Source organism: Dendrobium catenatum, unplaced genomic scaffold (genome assembly GCF_001605985.2).
Source record: "Dendrobium catenatum unplaced genomic scaffold, ASM160598v2 fragScaff_scaffold_1271, whole genome shotgun sequence".
NCBI classification, from domain to species: Eukaryota; Viridiplantae; Streptophyta; class Magnoliopsida; order Asparagales; family Orchidaceae; genus Dendrobium; species Dendrobium catenatum.
This window is the reverse complement of record NW_021319733.1, coordinates 133,714-150,489: the sequence shown is the minus strand read 5'-3', so window position 1 is coordinate 150,489 and position 16,776 is coordinate 133,714. Positions and strand designations below refer to the sequence as shown.

Sequence of the window (16,776 nt, the reverse complement as noted above, 5' to 3'; positions counted from 1 at the left end):
TCATTTTGTTTTGGGGGCGATGATGTTCAGATTTCATCCTCTCCCCATGGATGGCGATTCTTACAACAAAATCTTATTTGAGGGAATCTCTGGCAACCGGGGGATTTCAATTTTCGAGGGTGTATATCTGACTATATTGAGCCTGATTGGATTCTTTCCCCCTCAACTTCTGTTGGGGTTGTTCGTGGATTCTAGGATGCTTAATTTTTCCACTTAGCCTTTTTATTATATGCTTTTTCTAATCAGCCTGATTTTTTGGCTTATTTTTTTATGACATGTGTATTTTTGCATCTAATTGATGATCTCCCTCTTGCTACTTCCTATGGTGGTAGCTCTTTCCTAATATATATATATTTGTTCAATTTTTTTTTGTACACATGTAACTAATTTTTATTTAATGAAATTTGAATTGTCCCCAAATTTTCCAAAAAAAAAAAAACTCTAATCTAATAATTTCTCCTCTCAACGAGGTGAGAAAACCCGCGCGGCTAAAGACCCCGCGCCTTCTGCCGCCGCCGACCCAGTTCGCTCCGCCGCCCGAGCACTAAACCCTAAGCTAACATGGGGAATCTTCCCTGCCACGGAAGATGACGACCATGCGTTACGCATATACTGTCCAAAGAGCTTTCTCATCCGCCTACGCCACAGCCGCAGCGACGGCTGCTTCTCCTTCCACTCGCAATATCCTAAAATTATCCGCCGATCTCCCTTACATCCTCTCCCGCCCTGACTGGCGAAACAACCTCTCTCTCGACCGCCTCGCCAAATCTCTTACCCCTACTCTCCTCTCCCACCTACTCCTCTCCCTTCCCCTCAAACCTTCCGCTGCTGTTGCCTTCTTTGACTGGATTGGCCATCAACCATCTTTCCAGCACACCGTCACGACCCACGCCGCCCTCCTTCGTTCGCTCCTTCGTTCCACGCTTCCTTCCCCTCTTGAAAAATTCGCTATCTCCACCATTCGGTCTTGCCATTGCCGGGACGAACTCCTCGCCGTACTCGACCTACTTCTCTTGGCCGCTGAACGCTCCTGCAGCATCCGCTGCTTCAACAATTTGCTAATGGCGCTGCGAACTTTCTCCATGATTGATGAAATGGAATCGGTTTTCGAAATAATTAGCAAAGGTGAGATTTTTCCCAATGTGCATACCTACAATACGATGATGAATGCTTATTGCAAGGTTGGCAATCTTGCTCAGGCAAATGTGTACTTCAAACAATTACTACATGCGGGATTGAACCCTGATACTTTTACTTATACGTCATTGATCTTGGGCTGCTGTAAGGCTAAGAGCTTGGAGAGCGCCTGCTGGGTCTTTTTTATGATGCCAGAGAAGGGTTGCCCTAGGAATGAGGTGTCATACACAGTGATAATTCACGGGCTATGTGAAGCCGGCAGGTTCACAGAGGCATTATCTTTGTTTTCTAGAATGGATGATGATGGGTGCCAGCCTGATATCCATTCCTACACTGTCGTCATTCAGTGCTTGCTCAAGAATGGGAAGATTGGAAATGCTGAATCAATGATGGATGAAATTACGAGGAAGGGTTTGGTTCTCAATGTTGTTACTTACAATGCCTTGATTGACGGTTATTGCAAGGCAGGGAGAGTTGCTTCTGCTTTTGGCGTATTTGAAATGATGGAATCGAAGGGATGTAAGCCAGATGTGCAGACTTACAGTGAGTTGATTTGTGGTCTGTGTCAGGAGAGGAGAGTGCATGAAGCTATGAATCTTTTGAGTAGGATGCTCGAAACTGGTTTGTCTCCAAACGTTGTCACTTACACAACATTGATCCAGGGGCAATGCAGGGAGGGCCATTTTAGCTGTGCATTTGAATTGTTGGATTTAATGGAAGAGAATGGCTTGGTTCCAAATGAGCGGACGTGTTCAATTTTGATAGATGCTCTTTGTAAAGGGGGAAAAATTGAGGAAGCTAAGGAGTTCTTTAATAATATTGTTAAAAAAGGCTTAAACGTGAACAAGGTGGTTTATACCGCATTGATTGATGGGCTGCACAAAGCAGGGAGGATTGATGATGCTCAATCTTCGCTGAAGGAGATGCTATCAAAAAATTTTGTACCCGACCCCTTCATCTATAGTTTTTTGTTGGATGTTTTGTTCAGAGAAAATAAGAGAGAGGAGGCTAAGTCTATCCTTATTCATATGTTGAAGATAAAAGTTAAACCTACAGCTGTTAGTTACACTATTTTAATTGATTTGTTCTTGACTGAGGGAAAATTTGAGGATGCTAAAATAATTTTTGGTGAGATGATTTCTTCAGGATGCAAGCCAGATGCATTCACTTATACTGCATTCATTCACTCCTATTTCAATTGCAAGATGTTAAAAGAAGCAGAGAATATGATTATGCGGATGAAGAGAGATGGAGTTCTTCCAAGTTTGGTTACATACACTGCAGTGATTGATGGTTACAGAAGCATTGGATTGATAGATCAAGCTTTCTCTGCTCTCAATGAGATGATGACATCAGGAATTGAGCCCAATGATATAACTTTTTCTATTTTATTTAAGCTTATGATTGAAAAGAAACAAGCTTCTTTGATTTCATTTGGTTCTGAAGTCATGTGGAAGGTATTGGAGATGGATACTGTCGTAGATCTTATACAGGAGATGCACAAATATGGTTGCATTCCTAGCATCAGTACCTACAATACCCTCATAAATGGATTTTGCAAAATGGATCGATTGGAAGAAGCAAAGCTTTTATTCATCCAAATGCAAGAAGTTGGAAAATCACCTAATAAAGAAACGTATACTTCTTTAATAAGCTGCTGTTGCAGGTTAAAACTATATATTGAAGCATCGGAGTTTATGGATTCCTTGATTTCTTTAGTTGGTCCGCCACATTTGGAATCCTATCAGCTTCTTATTTCAGGACTCTGTAACGAAGGGAACTTTGAGAAGGCCAAACAAGTTTTTCATGGTTTATTTACGGGTGACTATAATTATGATGAAATTACTTGGAGAATATTGAAAGGCACTCTATTGGCACAGGGATACATTGATTTTTGTTCTGAAATATTGTCAATAATGGAGGAGAAGAACTGTCTCCCGAGCAATCTAACGTATGCTAAGTTGCACCGAATGCTGAATTCTTCAGGGATGTTTCTGTCGGAGGCACTGGAGAGAGAGGATAAGTTGCAGAATAATTTTTCATAGTTTGCTCTGACGTGATGTTTGTACCCGTTGATACGTGGGATGCTAACCAGTGGACATGCACTTTTGTGTATATACTATACGTCTTGATAATTATTTCTCCATTTCATCGCTGCACCTAACTAGGAAGAACCATGCCCTGGTCATTGAAGATCTGAAATGGTTCCAAAGATCCAAACCACTGAAAAAATTGCATTTTTTTCTTTTAATAACTCAGCAATAGGCTGGTAAGTCTCCATCAGCTATGCCAAGTGCCTTTTTTTTTTTCTTTTTTCATCCTTATTTTTCCTTGTATTATTTTTATCCATCCCTCTGTGATACTAAGACCTTCTATCACTCTTTTAATTAGGATTTTATTTGAAATATTTTGTGCCATAGTTTGTACGTAGCTGGAATTGAAAGATACTACCTTTTAACTTTCATTTTTATCATTTCTATTTTGTAGGCATCATTGTTTTTTATGCATTATGGTGGAACGTATGAACCTTGTAGCGTGGATGATATGAGTATTTCAATAAGAGCAAAATGATTTCAGCACACCGTTTTATGAAAGGATAGGTGATTTCTTTTGATAGCAAAATTCATTCTGCCTTATCCTACTGATAATTGCATTAGCAGCAAATTTGGTGCTTTTATCTTTTCTCAAGTAGTGATGAATTCTCCCATGTTGATATTTCAGACTTTAAAGTTGATCACAAGCCCGTGAAATTTTGCTCAGCATCATAGCTGGGGAAAGCTGTGTAAAAATTATTTTTAAGCTTTAAATCCTGTGTCAGGGAATTATTTTTAAAGAAAATTGGACTGTTCTTGCTATGTTTTATCTTCTATGCTTCCGCCGGATCCACCATCACAAAAAAATTTGCAAGTCCCTAGTATTGTTTTCAACATGTTGTATTCTTGAGGGCATTGAAACAACTTAAAACATTTTCCATTTTATCAGTGGTGGATATACACTGGTTATTTTATTTGTTTATTTGAATTATAGCTTTTCCTTTCTACTGCCCTTTTTAATTCAAAGTTCTGTCCATATCTAACTTAAAATGAAAATTTTTATGATGGTTGTTCCATGATTATTGAACTTGTAAGGAATAGAGGTATAGTGATGTAGAATAAGTAAATATTGTGTCATGCCTCACAGGCTGTTTGGTTGTAGCTTTTTAAATAAGCAAGTTTTGGACAAAATATTGCCAGATAGTTTTTGGAGGCGAGCGAATCCTACTGTGATGTTGAAACCCATTGTCACTCTATCTTTTAAGTTTTAACATGATTTAATAAAATCTAGAAGTAGCCAAATTTAATAAATGTTATGCCATGACCTGGTCCGACAACTCGAATTAACGAGGCGGGAATAGACGATCGGACGGTCAATTAAATTTTCTTTTGCTGATACTATCTCTAATATCTCATTTCCTATACAATTTATTATAATTCATTATTCTTCTCAATTAAAATTATATAAATTTAATTTATTCATCACCTAATTTAAAATATCATATTATCTTATATACATATCATTATTAATTAATTTATAATATATTAATTTTCTTAAAAAAAATTCTTATCATCATCTTTTATCAAAATAATACATAAAAATCTTAACTTCTACCAATCAACGAAACCCTAGCCTCCCTAGCTTGTTAAATCCTGAGCCCTAACTTGCACGCACATGTCTTCCTTTTTTCCAAGGTTTTGAAAATCGGATCGGACAACAAACCGGAAGGAGAGGTTCACGGTTGACGTAATAAATAATAATATTATTAATAAAATAAAATAAATGTTAAATTTTCATGTAATACCTTCATTCTACATTCTATTTTCATAGCTTCTAATTCAAATAACATAAACATGATATCAATTAAGTTTATGAAATATAAACAAATAACACATAATATAAGTGTCGTATCAAATAAGTCAATAAAACATAAACAAATGCATAGCTTTTGTCATCAAACAAAATGTTCATAATTTCATATCAAGTCAAACTTCAAAGTTCAAACATAAATATGGAAATAAATCTAGAATTCGTCTTATAGATTTGAAGCATCAAAAGTTATATTCCTAAATCCTTGTTCATCAAAACATTCCCCTCCAAAAGCATCAATATCGTCATTGCCAATTGTTTTATTATCATTTCGAACACCATCTAGGTCATCATCATCTACATATTAAGAAAAAAATTCTCGGCGGCGGAACAAAGGGAGGCCGGGGGGGCGGAACTCCTTGTGGGCCCCAATTGGGTTTAAATCTATTTTTAGGATGGAAAATTTGATTTAGAAGGGTGTTTAGGTAATTTGTATGATTCATTTTGTTTTAATTAGGTAGTAATGAGATAATTAGGGCTATCTTGGATTTGGGAGAAGATTGGAGATCTATGGTTTGCTTGTGTTGGGCTCCTGGCATTGTCGGAGATTTGGAGAGTGGTTATTCCTCTCTAATTGAAGAACGATTGTATCCTTGTTGATTTTATTCATCTACTAGTGGACTACAAGTCTTGGTTTGAGTTTCTCTCAGTTTTCTCGTAATTTCTCGCTGTTTTTCCTGTGTTCGGCTGCTGTTCACTGTTGCAAACAGCAGTTTTCCTGCTGTTTTCCTCTCCGATTGTGATTAGGTTTGCTTGTGAACTCAAGTATTCCTTAGGGTTACTTGCGAACTCAATTATTACCTATCAAATTGGTATCAGAGAAGATGGCCGGAAGGAAAGTAGAAGTTATGGAGGGAGAAATTGGCCAACTGAAGACCAATTTGAAAGAAAGAACCGTTGAATTTCAAAATCAATTCGCGTCCATCCATGAAAAGATGGATGGGAGGTTCACGACATTGGAAGAAATGATGAAGAAGATGTTAGAGGGCAAACCAAATCCGACGACATTGGAAGCAAGGGAAGCCACCGACGACAATGGGAGATACGGGAACCCGAACCCATTGAGGGGGAGGGACACTACTGAAGTGGAGATCCTTGATGGGAATGACGGAATGCTTCCGCTAGAACCGCTTTCTAGGGAGGAGATGAGCATGTGCTATGAGAGAAGGGGTGTTGAATTTTTTGGGAGAAGGGATGAGTTCTACCGTCGAGGTGCTGAGGAGGAGAGGAAAAGGGAGGATTATGACTTATGAGGAAGGGCATGGGTATGATCGGCGGAGGGAAGGTCGTGATCATTGGGGAGTTTTTCTCCCTCGGGGAATGGGAGGTTACGGAGGATTTAGGGGAAACGGGGAAGATCCGAGGGTGAGGAAATTGAAGATGCCCATCTTCGAGGGCAAGGACGCACATGGCTGGATCTACAAGGTGGAGCGGTACTTTGTAGTCAATGGGTTGACCGAGGAGGAGAAATTGACAGCTGCAGGATTATGTTTGGAAGAGAAGGCACTAGCGTGGTACCAATGGAGAGACATGAGGAGGCCCATTCGAAGCTTGAGAGAGTTCAAGGACTGTCTACTAGAGCATTTTCGAACCAGTAGGGGAAGAGACTTTTACGAGCAGTTCTTTGCCCTGACACAGGAGGGGACGGTGGCTAATTACCGAGACCGGTTTGAGTATCTAGCAAGCAGGTTAGATCGTCTCTCCGAGACCGTGCTAGAGGGGAACTTCATGAAGGGGCTTAAACTAGAAATCAGAGCAGCCGTCAGGGTGATGAGACAACACGATTTGGGGGAGGCCATGGAGTTGGCATAGCTGGTGGAGGATCATAAGCATCTGAAGAGGGGGGCTCGTAGCAGCAGCTCTGGGGGATCCTATAGGATGACGACTAACTTCCTAGCTCCAAAAGGAGCTGCACCGGGGGGTCCACGAGAAGTACCAAAGGAGAGGATAGGAGGAGGGGGGCCTGGTGGAAATTTTAAGAAGCTGACGGTGAGGGAGATCCAAAAGAAGCGGGCTAAAAGGTTGTGCTTCAGGTGCGATGAGAAGTGCATGCCAGGGCATAGGTGTAAGGATCGAACTCTTTAGGTTCTCACCGTCTGTGATGATGAGGAAACTGAGGAGGGAGGTGAGAGTGGGATGGTGGAGGAAGAAGAAGAGAAGCTACATCTAGACGTCGCTGAAGTCTCGCTAAATTAGGTGGTGGGATTCACACCAAATCACACCATGAAGGTGAGGGGAGATATAGTGGATCGGGAGGTTGTGATGCTGATTGATAGTGGGGCCACCCACAATTTCATTTCTAATTAGATTGTACATCTGTTAGGGATGAAATTAGTGAACACAGGAGGATACGGGGTGATGATGGGCACGGGAAAGGTGGAGATGGGGAGAAGAGTTTGCAGGGGAGTGGTATTGACCATTCAAGGGCTCCAGGTGAAGGAGGATTTCTTACCATTAGAATTGGGAAGTACCGACGTCATCCTGGGGATGAAATGACTGCAAATCTTGGGGGAGACCAAGGTCAACTGGGGGCTCTAAGGATGGAATTGAAGGTGGAAGGACAACGAATGGTGATTCAGGGGAATGCAGGTCTATCTAGGTCAAGAGTGTCTCTCAAATCTATGATCAGATCGATACAGGAGGTAGGAGGGGGATATTTGGTGGAGCTACATTGATTGGAAAGAATCAGCGTGGGGGAAGAGGGAGACATTCCACTGGTGGTGCAACCACTCATACAGTAGTACAGGGAGGTTTTCCATTTTCCAGTCACCTCGAGGCTTGCCACCACCCAGAGAGCAGGAGCATGCGATCCTTCTGAAAGATGGGACATCACCGATCAGTGTTCGACCTTACCGCTACCCCTAGATTCAGAAAGATGAAATTGAGAAGCTGAATAGGGAGATGTTGGAGGCCGGAATCATTAGACCTAGTGCGAGCCCTTTCTCCAGTCCAGTCTTTTTGGTAAAAAAGAAGGATGAAAGCTGTAGATTTTGTGTGGATTACCTAGCTCTGAACAAGGAGACAGTACCCGATAGATTTTCCATTCCGATGATTGACGAGCTATTGGATGAACTGCACGGAGCAGTTGTGTTTTCCAAGAAACCAAGATGGACCTGAAGTCCGGCTACCATCAAATCAGAATAAAGGAGGGAGATACCAGAAGACAGCTTTCCAAACGCATGAGGGACACTATGAGTTTCTGGCGATGCCATTTGGGCTCACTAACGCCCCTGCCACTTTTCAGTCCCTGATGAATAAGGTGTTCCGACAGTACCTCAGGAAGTTTGTGTTGGTTTTCTTTGATAACATTTTGGTATACAACCGAAACAAGTAGGAGCACCTGAGGCACTTGGAAGAGGTTCTTACACTCCTACAGGTTCACCAGCTGAAGGCTAATTGAGGCAATGCAGAGATGGCCAATGCCTAGGAACATAAGGGAGTTACGGGGGTTCCTATGCTTGGCAGGCTACTACAGAAGGTTCGTGAAGGGGTACGGTACCATTGCTTGGCCCTTGACTGAGCAACTGATGAAGGACAATTTTTCATGGGGGGAGGCAGTAACCCAAGCCTTTGAGAGGTTAAAGAAGGCTATGACGACAGTCCCAATATTGGCTCTTTCAGATTTCAGCCAGACCTTTATAGTGGAGACATATGCGTCAGGATATGGATTGGGGGCAGTGTTGATGCAGAATCATATACCTATAGCCTACTTCAGTCAGGTGCTATCAACCAGGGCCCGGTTGAAGTCAGTATATGAGAGGGAATTAATGGCCATAGTCTTGGCCATTCAGAAATGACGACCTTACCTTATGGGTAGACATTTTATCGTTCGCACGGATCCGAGAAGTCTAAAGTACTTGTTGGAGCAAAGGATGGTGACCGAGGAACATCAGAGGTGGCTGTCAAAGCTCTTGGGTATGATTTTGAGATACAATATCGGCCAGGGGTAGAAAATAAGGCGGCTGACGCCTTATCCAGATGCATGGGGGAACTTCAAGGACTGACAGTGTTACTACTATTGATGGTTGACTGGGGGGCCATCAAGGAAGAGAGCATGCAAAATGAAGAGCTGAAGAAGATCAGGGAGAGTTAAATAAGGATAGTAGTAGCCATTCGGGCTATTATTTGGAGGGAGAGAGGTTGCTGCATCAGGGGAGATTTGTGATACCTCGAACATCCGTCCATATTCCTCACCTATTGCAGGAATTTCACGGCAATGCAGTTGGGGGACACTCCGGCGTACATAAGACATATATGCAGTTGGTACCAGAGCTTTACTGGAAGAGAATGTATAAGGATGTGGAGGAGATGGTGGCAAAATATGAGGTATGTCAGCGCAATAAATACATGGCCATGACCCCAAGAGGGTTACTCCAGCCATTGGCACCGACGAACAGAGTATGGGAAGAAGTGTCCATGGATTTCATCGACGGATTACCCCGCTCAGAGGGATTCACAGTCATTTTGATAGTGGTGGACCGACTTAATAAGTATGCACATTTTATCCTCCTCCGACATCCTTACACCGCGGTATCAGTGGCAACCGCTTTCATCAGAGAAGTGTTTAGATTACACGGGATTCCTAAATCAATTGTGTCTGATAGAGACAAGGTGTTCCTGAGTTAGTTTTAGGGAGAGCTTTTCAGGATGGAGGACACGGTCCTTAAGAGGAGTACCGCCTACCATCTACAGACAGACGAATAGATGGAGGTGGTAAACCGAAGCTTGGAGACTTATCTGAGGTGTTTTGCTTCTGAAACACCACGAAAGTGGGTGAAATGGTTACCTTGTGCGGAGTATTGGTATAATACTTAATACCATTTTGCATCCCAAATGACTCCTTTCAATGTGCTATATGGAAGAGACCCCCCATACTTAGTGCATTATGGGAGGGGAAACACACCGATCTCTACAGTAGAACAATACTTAGAAGAAAGAGACCAGGTGCTGGAGGAGTTAAAGAAGCACTTTGGAAGGGCACAACAAATTATAAAGAAGCGAGCAGATAGACATAGGAGAGACATATAATTTGAAGTGGGGAAGAAGGTGTTTCAGAAGTTAAGGCCTTACAGGCAGAAATCAGTGGCAAACAAGAGGAACGAGAAACTGACCCCAAGGTATTTTGGTCCCTATGAGGTCATGGGGAGGATTGGAGCAGTAGCATATCGTCTGAAGTTACCCCCTCTGCTACCATACACCCGATGTTCCATGTGTCACAATTGAGGAGAGCACTTGGGGAGCATGCAGCCAGTGCTGAGCTACCTGCATCATTAACAGAGGATTTGGAGGTGGTCATGGAACCTGTGGAGCTGGAAGGAGTAAGAGTTAATAAAAAAGGAACCAAGGAAGTGTTGATCAAATGGAAAGATCTTCCAGACTACGAGGCTACGTGGGAGCCCTACGAGATTGTGAAGCAGCAGTTCCCTTCTTTCCACCTTGAGGACAAGGTGAGTTTTTGGGAGGGGAGTACTGATAAGCCGGCCCAGGAGGGGCAGGCTGGACCGGTTCAGCCTGGATCGGTCCAGGTCTATAGCCGGCGGAACAAAGGGAGGCCAGGGGGGGCATAAGTCCTTGTGGGCCCCAATTGGGTTTAAATATATTTTTAGGAGGGAAAATTTGAATTAGAAGGGTGTTTAGGTAATTTGTATGATTCCTTTTGTTTTAATTAGGTAGTAATGAGTGAATTAGGGCTATCTTGGATTTGGGAGAAGATTGGAGATCTAGGGTTTGCTTGTGTTGGGCTCCTGGCATTGCTAGAGATTTGGAGAGTGGTTCTTCCTCTCGAATTGAAGAATGATTGTATCCTTGCTGATTTTATTCATCTACTAGTGGACTACAAGTCTTGGTTTGAGTTTCTCTCAGTTTTCTCGCAATTTCTCGCTGTTTTTCCTGTGTTCGGCTACTGTCCACTGTTGCAAACAGCAGTTTTCCTGCTGTTTTCTTCTCCGATTGTGATTAGGTTTGCTTGCGAACTCAAGTATTCCTTAGGGTTACTTGCGAACTCAAGTATTACCTATCAATATACAAGATCATTAAGCATTTGAACAAATTCATACCAAGAGAAGAAATCATTTAGAGCATCAAAGGCTTAATGATCTTGTATTTGTTCGGTACAACCTCAATTTGAGGCATAAGTATGAATACATGACTTTTAATTATATTTAGATGTTATTTTTGTCTGATTGTATGACACTATGACTTAATGATCTTTTAATTATATTTAGATTTAAAAAAAAAAAAAAAGAAACTCCGATCATTTGGATTATGCAAGCATAGAGATGACAGATTTTTTAGTTTTTGATGAAGAACCAGTTTCAGAGTTTATTCTGGAGAATTTAGAGAATGAAATATATGCTGAAGATGTCATTCCTATTGCTGAAGAACTTAATAATAGTTGTAATAAAGAACCTTAAAGTAAGCTAATATGCAGATGATAATGTCTTAGATGATGTTCGAAATGACAATAAAATAATTGGCGATGACGATATTGATGCTTTTGGAGGGGAATGTTTTGATGAACAAGGATTTAGAGAGATAACTTTTGATGCTTTAAATCTAGGAGACGACTTCTAGATTTATTTCCATATTTATGTTTGAACTTTGAATATTGACTTTATATGAAATTATGAACATTTTGTTTGATGACAAAAGCTATGCATTTGTTTATGTTTTATTGACTTATTTGATGCAACACTTATATTATGTGTTATTTTTTTATATTTTATAAACTTTATTGATATCATGTTTATGTTATTTGAATTAGGAGTTATGAAAATAGAATGTAGAATGAAGGTATTACATGAAAATTTAACATTTATTTTATTTTTTTAATAATATTATTATTTATCACGTCATTCGGTTCAACCCCAGTTCAATCGGTCTAACCATGAACCTCTCCTTCTTCCGGTTTGTTGTCCGGTCCGATTTTCAAAACTTTTATTTTTATAGAGCTTTTGTATCTCCGAAAAGAAACAGTGCTTTTGAAATATCAAGGGCAAATAAAAACCATAAAATCTTACTTCATTCAAAGTAATGAAAAAATTAAACAAGCACGTCTAACTCCTAATTGAACTTCTTTAAAAAAAGATAGGAGTGAAATTTCAAAAATCACAAGCTACTATTGAAAAGAAACAGTGAAACACAAACACAAATTTCAATTTCCACCATCAAACAAGAAAACACATCAAGAATCACAAGGTACCGTCGGTTGCAAAAAAGGAGCAAGGAGAAGTGTGTGAAAATTAAAAAACTCACAGTGGGTAGGAGAGGAGAACTTGACCAAGATAAGGAAACCTTCAATGAGTTCGATCAGTTTCATTGCTCCGACAAAACAACACCTTCTGTACGTCTTCCGTCCGTCCCGTCCGAGAGGAGTCGCGCGCCTGGAGGAATCACGAACGAATGAGGAAGAATAGGATTTGTATTTGTTTTGTTATAAGCCCTCCTTTCTCTAAGCCGTTGGATTAAATCGGACGGCTCAAAAATCGCTTCATTTGAACTGGCTGGTTTTTTTAAACGGGACCAGTTTTCCGGTTCGGCGGTCAAACAGGCGGTTTGAACGGTTCAAGCCCGGTTCTCTGCTGGGGCGGTTCTTAAGCTACCTGTAACCGGCTGGCCGACTGGTTTGCGGTTCAACCAGTTGAACTGGCCGGTCTGGTCCGGTTTTAAAAACATTGATTTTTTCTTCTCTTTCTCTATGTTTCTTTCCTTCTGCTTCTACTTGCTCTTGATTGTTGCCTCCGCTGTTCTTTCGCTCATTTGTTGAATTGGATGAAGCAAATCGAAGATATCACATATTAAGAGTCGCTATTTTTCATTTCTGAGGATGTTTCCTCGCCTATTCGAAATGTTCTGCCTCGTCGTCTGCTCCAGCGTTCGTGCTTGATTCGTTTTGCCCGCTCGGTTACCACTCGCATGCCTGCAACTTCTCTCGATTTAAGCTACGACCAGTTCAACTGAATTGGCCGGACCGATTCTTACATCTTATGAAGATGAATGCTTTGTTTAGCTATTGAATTGAGCTTACTCTCAACTATGTCTACCATCTGATGAAGAATGCCTTCCACTAAAACTGATTTCTATCCGCACATCCAAAATCACGGACTGTGACTGATACAACATCCTTTAAAAGCTGCAATCGAAGAATATACAATGGGTTCCTAACAAAATGCTACATTGCTATGAAAAGAGGAATCAATTGAATGAACAATCTTGTGGAGAAGTGAATAACTTGAAAGTTGCTGCAACCCCTTCAGAGAAGCCACCACATTAATAGTATAACGTTAGTTCTATATGAACGTTGTCAGCCATATGTTTTAGGGATATATGTTTTTTTTGCTTCTAGTTAATTTCTACTATTTCTAAGCCATCTTGGTTACCTCTTATTATAGAATAAAGCTGGGAAGAAGACTTCTAAGCGAGGCAAAATCGAGAATCGAGGTGTTTTTTCTAAGCGAGGCGAAAAGCCTCAAAACGATTAAAATAAATTAATTTAAAATTATAAATAATGACAAAAAATAACAAAATATTTTGTCAACTCTGAATTTGAAGATTTATTTTAACAATTATTTGTACTACCAATAATAAAACAACATGAATACAAGAATATACCGGTCTGTCGGGGGCGCTGCCCCCTGGCGGGGTTCGACCTGCTGATGCTATCAAATATTATGTATTTTTATTTTATATTGAACACTAGCATGTTAATGTAGTTTTTTATTTATTTTTTCTTTTTTAGCTATCCAATGATGGAAGGCATCCAATGATCATGATAGGTTGTGTTTGGGGCTTGGTAGGCCTTTGGTTTGCTAGCTTGATTGGTCCTTGGCTGCTGTTGGTTCTCAGGTTGGCTTATGGTCCACAGTTTTGGTCTTATGGTGAAGTTTGGAAGGAGATGGTTCATTGGAGTTGAGCTTAATTGCTAGCTTATTAATGATGAGCTGAAGTTTAGTTCATTTAATGGGAGAACTACATAGCTCGTTAATGTTCTAAGGTAAGCTCATAAGTTGGATTCATTTTGGAGTGGTCTTGTCCCTTCTCCTCCCCTTTTCTTCTTTAAAATCTGCCTTTGTCCCATGGGTTTTTGTGGCTGTCTTTTGGGTTTTCTATGCTGGTTGTATCCCGTGCCTTGGTCCCTTGGTTCCCACGGTTGGCTGTTTTCTGTGCCTTGGCTCCTTGGTTTCCACGGTTGGCTGTTTTCCGTGTATAGGCCCCTTGATTTCCACGGTTGGCTGCTGGTTTTCTGTGCTGGGTGGCCTTCTTGTGTCTTTGGTGCATCGGTTCCATGCGGGCCTCTTTGGTTCCTGCGGCTGCCTCTTCTGGTCCCTGGCTGGGCTACTTTCCCGTGGGTGTTGGGGGCTTTTCCGTGGCTTATGGTGCTTTGTTTCCTGTGTAGATTTGGGGGAAGGCAGTAAAGTGGCTGTTGGCTTTTCATTTCCCTCATTTAATTAAAAATATGAAGGGTTTTTGGGGCTGTTTGGTTTCTCCTCTCTCGCCTATAAATATGAGAATGAGATGTTTTGAGAGGGAAGGGGAGTTGATTATTGAGAGCAAAGTTGCTAAAAACCTGAGGGTTCTTCTTGGAAAAGCTTGAGAGCTTGTTCCATTCTCCTTCTCCTCTAGGAAAGCTTGCGAGCTTCTCCTCTTTCGTCTCGGCTTCTTATCTTTTTCGTGTCTCCGCAAGTTCGACTCCATTTGTATCCTTCTTCTTGAGCTTTGGTGGTGTTTGTTGGCTGATTTGGGAGTATTTGCTGGAGGAGTTTGGATTGGACGGTTGGACAATCTTGCTGTGGTGGACCATCGGTTTGCTAGCCCTAAGCATTATTTTACTTTAACCTACATTTTGATGCATGTGAGGAACCCGCTCTGACGGTTGTTTGAGGATATCGTTTTTTTTATTATTATTTTATGTTTCTTTTGACTTTCTTCTAGTTTTTTTCATCAGATTTTGGATGTTATAGATGATTGCTACTATTTGAATCGAGTTTGATTTAGTTCTGCCCATTGTTCTTCTTGTTTTGGCTTTTCTAACTAGTGTGCTTACATCAAATTTGGTATCAGAGCAAGTTTGCTTATTTTTGGGTAGGTGGGAGTCTTTCTCTTTTGTGATTAACAAATGACTAATAATCAACGGGATTGACAACAAATGATGCAACAAGTGAATAATTTGTAACAACAAATCAACACGGTAGCTGAAGTAATTGCTAATCTGAATGTCAATCAAGCTAATGTTAATCCTAATGTTCAAACTTCTGAAAGTGAGGATGAGGAACCTAGAAATCAAAATAGGCGACAAAGAAACTGAGATTACGGAATTAAAATCGATGTCCACAATTTTGAAGGAAAATTACAACCTGAACAATTCATCGAATGGGTAGAGAAAATGGATCAATTTTTTGAATGAAAAGAAATTCCGGATAATCAAAAAGTCAAATTCACAAGTTTAAAACTAATGGGACATGCATTAACTTGGTTGAAAAACTTACAAAACAATAGATTAAAGCGAGGTAAGGAAAAAATTCAAACTTGGGATAGGATGAAAGAAAATATGAAAGGAAAATTTCTGCCTTTTCATCATTCAAGAACTCTCTTTCAGGAATTTAACAATTTGCGTCAAGAAAATCATACTGTGGAAGAATACACTGAAAACTTTTTTAAATTGCAAGCTAGAAATGATTTGGTTGAATCTGAGGAGAAAACTGTAACCAGATTTCTTAATGGGTTAAAATGGACAATTTAGGATCAACTTAATTTGAATCATGTCATTAAGTCAGATGAAGCTTATTACATGGCCTTGAAAATTGAAAAACAACATTTGCGAGGAAGCAACAAAATAACTGTAACATATAAGCGGCGACAAACTAGTGGGGCTAAAATTCATTCTCAAACTTCTGTTGGAACTTCAGGTGTGAAAGTTAAAGCTGTTGAAAGTCAAAATCTGTATAAGGGTAAAGGGTTAATGGGATTTAAACTTAATGAGCAACCTAAACTGATTGGGCCTTGTTACAAATGTGGTTTATATGGTCATTTGTCGGCTACTTGCAGAAAAAATTACCCTCCACGCAATAACTTCATAGAAAATGAAAAAGAAATAGTGGAAGAGGAAGAAAACGAAACAGAATCTGAAAATGAAGCTGAAATGAAAAAATTTGACTTGGAAGGTGATGAAGGAGAACCATTGTTAGTAATTCAACAAGTTTTAACTGCTCAAATTGAAAAGGAAGATAAATGGCTTAGAAGAAATATCTTTAGTACTACCTGCACCGTTGAAGGAAAAATTTGTACCTTAATAATTGATAGTGGAAGTTCAGGAAATTTCGTGTCACAACACATGGTGGAAAAGCTTAAATTAAAAACAAAACCTCTTGTTAAGTCATATAAAATATCTTGGTTTAAAGAAGGGGGTGAGGTTCCTATAACCAAACAATGCACTGTGAACTTAACAATTGGAGGAACTTACAAGGATCAAATTGTCTGTGATGTAGTATCTCTTGAAGTCTGTCATATCCTTTTGGGTCGTCCATGGCAGTATGATCATAAAACCATTCATGATGGAGAAAAGAACACCTATACCTTAATTAAAGATAATAAGGAGTTCACTCTTTTTCCACAAAGAAACATTTCTGACCCATCAACAAAGAACAAGAAATCTACGAAATCTTTCACTCCTGAATTGCTTTTGAACACAAATGAATTAACACGGTCTGAAGTGGTATATTTGGTGCTTGGAAAAGAAAC

General features: G+C 40.2%; 1 protein-coding gene across 1 annotated transcript in view; it reads left to right on the top strand.

The window, feature by feature from the left end:
- Positions 1–450: 450 nt before the first annotated feature.
- Positions 451–16,776, top strand: part of LOC110100840 (pentatricopeptide repeat-containing protein At5g65560) — a 32,433-nt gene continuing 16,107 nt past the window's right edge. Inside the window, exons 1-2 of the mRNA XM_020828531.2 lie at positions 451–3,406; positions 3,625–3,737. Of these exons, the coding sequence (XP_020684190.1) occupies positions 588–3,182 (2,595 nt within the window). The 5' untranslated portion in view covers positions 451–587 and the 3' untranslated portion in view covers positions 3,183–3,406; positions 3,625–3,737. The remainder of the gene's footprint in view (positions 3,407–3,624; positions 3,738–16,776) is intronic.